This window comes from Rhamphochromis longiceps, linkage group LG18, assembly GCF_057381845.1.
Source record: "Rhamphochromis longiceps isolate RC_006_pf linkage group LG18, R_longiceps_female_GT1.1, whole genome shotgun sequence".
In the NCBI taxonomy this organism is placed as follows: domain Eukaryota; kingdom Metazoa; phylum Chordata; class Actinopteri; order Cichliformes; family Cichlidae; genus Rhamphochromis; species Rhamphochromis longiceps.
In genome coordinates this window covers 37,885,975-37,893,358 of record NC_140574.1, presented here as the reverse complement: position 1 = coordinate 37,893,358, position 7,384 = coordinate 37,885,975, and the positions used below count along the sequence as shown (strand labels likewise).

Genomic DNA, 7,384 nt, shown 5'->3' with positions numbered 1-7,384 from the left:
GCTCGGTATAAGCCTTTCCCTTTGCTAGACTCCACCTTCTTCAGCTCCAACCAGCCCTTTGAATACTTTCCTATACTAAAACTAAAAACATTCCCATTCTTCTCACGAAATAAAAAAAAAAAAAAGTATTGTGCACCTCAGTCTGCTTGATGTCTCCACTCTGAATCATTTTCACTGGGTGAATTCTGTGCACGGTGCTTCCAGCAGTGTTAATACCATTTCCTGTGCAGTCACTCTGCATTAGTAAATAAGATGAGATAAAATACGTCTTAAACCCATTTTTATTCTTTGGCTTTTGGCCTCAGCGAGACTTAGTTTGATTACAGAAAAAACTAATTCATTTCGTACTTTTTGCTTTACATCTTATGTATTTGTATTATTTAGTTTTGATGTACAGCACTTTGCGTCAGCTGTTGTTTTAAAGTGTGTTACATGATGATGATAAAATTCTTATTCTTCTGTTTTTAAACTAATTTCAACAACAAGTTTCTGCAAAAAGAAAAAGAAACAAACAGAAAATTGAACATGGAGGAAAAAAATCATTGAAATTCTGTAAAATAGCCATAAAGCACAGAAACACGGATTTGTTTCTGTGACAGGACAGTGGGACATAGAGCTGTTCAATAATCACACAGTGACCCACTGTGGCCGTTTCACACACAGCAGTCTGACAGCGCTGTGCAGCTCGACGTCACATGTTGGAGGATTTTCTCTACCATCACGGCATCGATTAGGAATACTAAATAAGTCTTGTGTTGTGACGAGGCTTCACACAGGTAAACAACAGGTAAACAACAACAACTAAATAAACAGGCACTGCTGTGTTGTCCCAAATCTTTTATTGTAGCTCCCAGAACAGAAAAACTTCCCACTTCAAATCTCCGTCAGTACTTCATGATCATTTAGTCAGCACAGTGTCACACCTGCACACTCAACCATAATCTGAGGGTTATGGCTCAAAGACAGCATGTCATCGAAGACGTGGCCACGCCCCCTCCGCTCCTCTGTCATCATTGATACTTTGTTGCATAGTGTTCATCAGAAGTGGCCTCTGCTTAGCAACAGCGCTGCCTGTGCGCCACAACCATCTGAGACAGGAACGTGACCTGTGACCAGGGCCGAGTACTGAAAACCCAACAGTGTTTCTCTTGTTTGTGCTTCACAGGACAAAGTCAGCAACAGCTTATGGCTTAGTACAAAGCACCGCAAGCATCTTCTGGAAATAAGAATTCTTCTCATCTCTCCAAATTCTTTTTAAAAAATCTATTAAAAAATCTAAAAGTTGTCTCTCAGTAAAGATTCTACTTTTCAATGTTACAAAGGTTCAGTTCACATTGACTCAAAGTTTCAGCAAACAGAAACACCAGCTAGTGTTACAGGAGAAAGAAAAATCAGACATATTCACACGGCTGTTGTTACAGTAAGTGAGGACCACACGTAGTGTTTACTGATTCCTACAGCATTTTCACCGCATCATCATACATCATCATCCTCGAGTGAAGCGAGGTGATTTATTTTTACAGAACAAACAGAAACGATGTTTGAGTCTATATCTGGCCTTCAAAATAAGATTTGACATTATTGTGTGTGTGACAGGGTGGCGTTGCGCCTCTACAGAGAGGCTGGATTTCCACAGGAAGGAGCCACTGTTATAAACGTGGGGGGGCGCTGCCCTCACAGCTCAACAAGCTGAGGTTCAGCTGTGCAAACAGAAGATCCAGCTAGGAGCCGACAGAATACAGTTTGATGTAGTGAGATAACAAAACGAAAAGAGTCAAACACAGTCTGCAAAACTAAACTACAGCTCACACAACAAGAAGGATAAGCAAAGATCTGTCCGCACATAACAACGCATTACTCACAAACACACACACAGTTCATGTGTTAGCATATGGCTCATCCTGGAGTCGACACTGAGTGGTAAATTCACGTGATGCTAAGGAGGAGGGGAGGAAGGAGGTGGGCGACACGCGTCACGCCTTTGCATAGAGTCCTCTCTACACTGAGCAGCAGCTTCGGCTCTCAGCCGGCATTTGATTTGGTTGCTCCGACACTTTAAAGTGTGAAGCTTCTTAACGTGCAGCTACAGCTCTTTTTGCTGAGAGGTACAAGACTGTGCGAGTGCAACACACACTCGCACGTCACAGGGAGTGGACATCGGCCCAAACACACTCAACTAAAACACCCTGAAAACAGGAAAACAAAAGAATGAGCCCAAACCTGAAAGAAACACAACAAAGGTAAAGGAAGCATGTTAGTGAACATCATCTCACACACTGACACTAAAAGGGAGATTTAAAGGGAGGGATGAAAATGGGGGGAGAGGGGCGATTGTTGCCGTGACAACTCAATCATTTCTCTGGAGAGGGGCATCATCATCTGAGCTCAGATGGTGCTGATGCAATGTCAGTGGGTCCCTGCTCCATCACAGCGGTGACTGCCGTGGCCTACGTTTCTGTGGACGCAAGAGCAGAGAGACGATTGGTCAGTGTTCACAGGTGACCTGACAGGTGATCACTCCCCCTTCATCTCTTATGAAACGTACGTTCTGATAAGGAACATCTGCAGTCACACATCTGTCTGCTCCCAGCTGTTGGCGGCTAATCTAAGCTTTACATCACTCCCACTTTCCCACGCCGTCAGGCTGATTGTCACGTCACTGGTCTAGGCCCTCTGGCCTTCTTCACGTACTTTAAATCTCACTGTGCATCTGTCATTGTTCCTTGCAGACATCTTTGTGCACCCCACCTCCTCCCCATCGCTCCATCTTCATCTCCACCCCAGCGTCTGGACTCGGGGGTCCCACCCTAATCCTCATCACGTTCTGCTGTGATGGTTCCCTAAGTCTGACCGCCTCACCTCAAACTGAGCTATGCACATCATTCCTGCTAATGATCGCTCTTTATCGCAACCCTGTGGATGACAGAGGGGCTGAATCAGGTGACCATGAAGCACCCCACATGTGCATTTAGTTCCTCAGGTAGGTGATGTCAAAGAAAACAGACTCAGCCTGGACCGGCCTCTGCCACTGCTCTGTGGTCCAGTGTGATGCTCCGTGCACACAGCTGCAGATTAACATCCTTCTATCACAACCAGCTACAGTATGTGCAGCTGTTTAAACACCAAACAGCTGACCATGACTGCCTCCCGACTCATCAGTGCACAGCTAATGAAAGGTCACACAGCAGCTGTGTGACCTTTCATTAGCTGTGCTAAGACTGATTTCCCTGTTCAAACTACGACTGCAGGGAGTCGGGCAGAGATGCATTTTATACGTTCGATTTAGGGAGTTCAATTCTTCAAATCTTCTAATGGGACGTAGAAGCCATGAAACTGGTTACCTGTAGGCTCGTCTTTCCACAGGTCCTCCATCTCAGGAGCCCTTGCTGCTGCAAAAACAGAAACACACATGCTGAAGTAGAGCGAGAACAACACTGAGTCACAGCCCTCTGAAGGCACAGCGAAGGTCAGCTTTCAGGAATGAGATGTGTACCCACTCACCACCACCATGTGCTGCTTCTTCTTCTGCGACTGTAAAAAACAAACATTGAAACAACATTATTCTCCTGCCTCAGCACTGTGTCAGTGCTGTTGGTCAGCTAGCACACGTGCTGTGAAGCACAGGCTCTCAGGAGCTTGCTGGACTTTGATCTGTCCTGATGGCTCAGCTATCAGTGCTGATGGAGACATGAGACAGGCTCAGGCTTGTTACAAGTGACCTCCATGACCACTCAATAGTTCCACTGAGGTTAAACTGGACCCCACAGACAGCTCACTCTGAGTGTCAGCACCCACACCTGAGCCATGCTGCTGATGCTACCTTAGGCAGTATCATTAGAAGACATAGCATACATTTACACTGCTATGCAGATGACACCCAGCTCTATCTGTCCATGAAGCCAGATAACACACACCAATGAGTTAAACTGCAGGAATGTCTTAAAGACATAAAGACCTGGATGGCCGCTAACTTTCTGCTTCTTAATTCAGATCAAACTGAGGTTATTGTACTCGGCCCTGAAAAGCTTAGAAATATGGTATCTAAGCAGATTCTTACTCTGGGTGGCATTACCTTGGCCTCCAGTAACACTGTGAGGAACCTTGGAGTCATTTTTGACCAGGACATGTCCTTCAATGCACATATTAAACAAATATGCTTTCCTGAGTTGTACTTTTTCTCAGGAGCTTCAGTCTTACCTGGTTCTGTTTCCTCCTCAGTTATTTCTTCCTCAGTGGTCTCTTCTGTAGGAGCTTCCTCTACTTCAGCTTGCTCCTCAACAGCTTCTGCTAAAGGAGCCTCCTGCTCCTCTACAGGAGCTTCCTCAGCAGCTTCTTCTGCATGTGCTGCCTCCATTTCTTCTGCTGCAGCCTCAGATTCTTCTGCAGCTTCTTCCTCCTCAGCAGGTTCCTCTGATGGAGCAGCCCCCTCCTCCTCCTCTTCTACTGCTGCCGTCTCCTCATAAGCTTCTTCCAAGCGAGCTGCCTCCTCCTCAGGTGGCTCCTCAACAGCTTCCTCTGTAAGAGCTGTCTCCTCAGCCACCTCCTCGTCTGTGTCCTCCACTGAATCAGCGAGAGACTCTTCCACCTCTGCTGCAGCTTCATCCTCGGCCTCCTCCACAGCCTCTTCTGTGGCCTCCTCCGCGGTCTCCTCTGTAGCCTCCTCCGCGGTCTCCTCTGTAGCCTCCTCTGTGGCCTCCTCCACAGCCTCCTCTGTAGTCTCCTCTGTGGCCTCCTCCACAGCCTCCTCCACAGCCTCCTCCGCGGTCTCCTCTGTAGCCTCCTCTGTGGCCTCCTCCACAGCCTCCTCTGTAGTCTCCTCTGTGGCCTCCTCTGTGGCCTCCTCCACAGCCTCCTCTGTAGTCTCCTCTGTGGCCTCCTCTGTAGCCTCCTCTGCGGCCTCTGCTTCTGTTTCCTCCTCCTCCTCTGCAGGCTGGTCTCCCATCATCTCCTCTGCAGCTGGCTCTTCTTCAGCTGGAGCAACCTGAATCAGCACAGTCACATTAAACCATATTCAGACATTATATGGCCCCAACCAATCACAGCAGATGGCCCCGCCCCTCCCTGAGCCTGGTTCTGCTGGAGGTTTCTTCCTGTTAAAAGGGAGTTTTTCCTTCCCACTGTCGCCAAAGTGCTTGCTCATAGGGGGTCATATGATTGTTGGGTTTTTCTCTGTATCTATGAAGCGCCTTGAGGCGACTTTTGTTGTGATTTGGCGCTATATGAATAAAATTGAATTGAATTATAGTTTTGCTGCATCTTACCAGCAGGCTGCACCAACTATAGAGAGGGATTCCTGTCACTACAGCGTTACCGGGTCTTTAACCTGAGCCGTGTCTTTATCGCTCAGGCTAACGTGGACGCCGGGCCTTCCCTGCACATGGACCAATCAGGCTGTCAGCATGACTCTGGACCACAGAGCTTCTGTTTATGCAGGGAAAGCCTCACATGAGCCGGTGAACAAACGAAGAACATGGCATTCCCATGGAAGGATGAACTGAGCAGAACATTTATTTATTTATTTATTTATTTAGGACAGTGCATGTTAATGAACATAAATGTAAAAAAAAAATTACATGAATGTAAACATACCAGATTATAGCCAAGGGCTAATTTCCATCTGTTGTCCTAGAGGACACTGGCATTGTTGACCAGTGTTTGTGTGTTCCTATGTGCTGGATGTGTGAGGGTGTTTCTGTCAGACTGGTTGGGGGACACAGATCATCAGAGACACACCGAGTTTGTTCTGCATGATGTGGCTCAGTTTCCTTCAAAGCTCGCAGAGCCAGGCCTGCCCTCCTGCAGCCCACCCAGCAGCTTTGGGAAAGACACTCATTTTGGACTTTTTACTACATGTTCATAACGTTTAGAACTTTTTCCGTTAATAAAAACACCCCTGGGTCCATTCATACGCCAACGCAATGAAGTGAAAGGTAAACAGCTACATGACAGACGTTCCTGTTTTTTACCATCTACCATAGAAACATGGATTTGTTTATATCCATGTTTCTATGGATTAAAGAAACAAATTCTAATCTAAAAGTTTCAAACCGAAGTCAAATAAAAGTGAATAAATGAACCTTTTCACCAAAGTGCAGCTCAGAGTTTCAGAAAGTGAAAGAGTCTCTGCTCGACACACTGACACGGCAGCACACTAATAACAAACACACATCACCTCCTCTTCCTCAACGGCAGCATCCTCCTCTTCTGCAGCAGGCTCCTCCTCCAGCACCTCTGGCTCCTCCTCAATCACCTGAACAACAACAGGTAGACCACCAAAGTGTCATCAGCAGGCAGGAAGCGCGACAGAAATAAGAGTGAAAGGTTTGTCAGTATAACCTCATCGGCCTCAGGAGGAGCCTCAGGAGCTGATTCTGATGCAGCTTCAGGCTCTGAGGAAACAAAGTTCCCACTGTCAGATCGTTAAGCACTGCCTGTGCCTGATGTGCCTTTACACACCGAGTATATCTCACTATGACCTAACAGCTGACTCTGCTGTCCACACATACCTGGTGGTGAGGGTGCAGCTGTGTCTTCTGCCACAGCAGCTTCAATCACATCTTCCACAGGAACAGGGTCAGGCTCCACAGCAGCTGAGGAAGCAAACACACGTGTAGATCACAGAGTGGCCTTCATGTGTAACCAAGGACGCTGTGGAAGTGTCCTTAGTGTTTCAGTCCTCGTCGGTCACCTTCAGGGTTGTGTTATCGCACAAAGGCCAACACAGACACTTATAAAGCTCTGGTAGGTCCCGAGTCTGCAGCGAGGTTATTGATGCAGCTCTCAGTCACAACGAGGATCGACTTCAGTCCTCATCACTCTCCTTGTTCAGTAACAGGAGTGCAGGCGAACGGTCTCACTCCCAAAGCGTCTCATTTTTTACGCTCGGTGACAAATCGTCGCTATATTACGCTTCCAGGCATCAACACGTCCCAATGTTACGAGATGAGGAAACATGAGAACCGTTTGGAATGAATCTACACATGTACGTTTGTTTTACTTAAATGATGGTGAGGGATAAGGTTGGGCTGGAATACATGGCTGGGACGTGTACGCTACTGGATCTCATCCATAACTCGGTGCGTAGCATAAGAACGCACAAGGTCACCTTTGGCGTTCCTCAGGAATGCCGCGGGACGTGACGAATCGTCGGGATGTCACGCCTCTGGAGTGAGGACGGACTGTCGCTCTTTTGAATGGAACCGAGTTTGTGGTGTTTGATAGGCATATCCCTCGGGACCAACCAGCCGCTCTATTTGGCCCTCGCCAGCTTCCTGACACTGTGAGCGATCTCCGTGTTTTCCTGGACTGTTCATTTAAGCTGGATAACAAGCGTCCTCAGTAATCTTTTACCAGCTGTGCCAAACCTATCCATGCTTTAGTGACT

The 7,384-nt window shown here is 47.2% G+C and overlaps 1 protein-coding gene across 1 annotated transcript in view; it reads right to left on the bottom strand.

Annotated features, from left to right (window-relative positions):
• Positions 1-822: 822 nt before the first annotated feature.
• The window catches only part of LOC146648891 (uncharacterized), an 8,535-nt gene continuing 1,973 nt past the window's right edge, over positions 823-7,384 (bottom strand). Inside the window, exons 3-9 of the mRNA XM_085388224.1 lie at positions 6,507-6,590; positions 6,337-6,389; positions 6,173-6,250; positions 4,198-4,981; positions 3,502-3,531; positions 3,342-3,389; positions 823-2,455 (exon numbers count right to left, since the gene is read on the bottom strand). Of these exons, the coding sequence (XP_085244350.1) occupies positions 2,448-2,455; positions 3,342-3,389; positions 3,502-3,531; positions 4,198-4,981; positions 6,173-6,250; positions 6,337-6,389; positions 6,507-6,590 (1,085 nt within the window). The 3' untranslated portion in view covers positions 823-2,447. The remainder of the gene's footprint in view (positions 2,456-3,341; positions 3,390-3,501; positions 3,532-4,197; positions 4,982-6,172; positions 6,251-6,336; positions 6,390-6,506; positions 6,591-7,384) is intronic.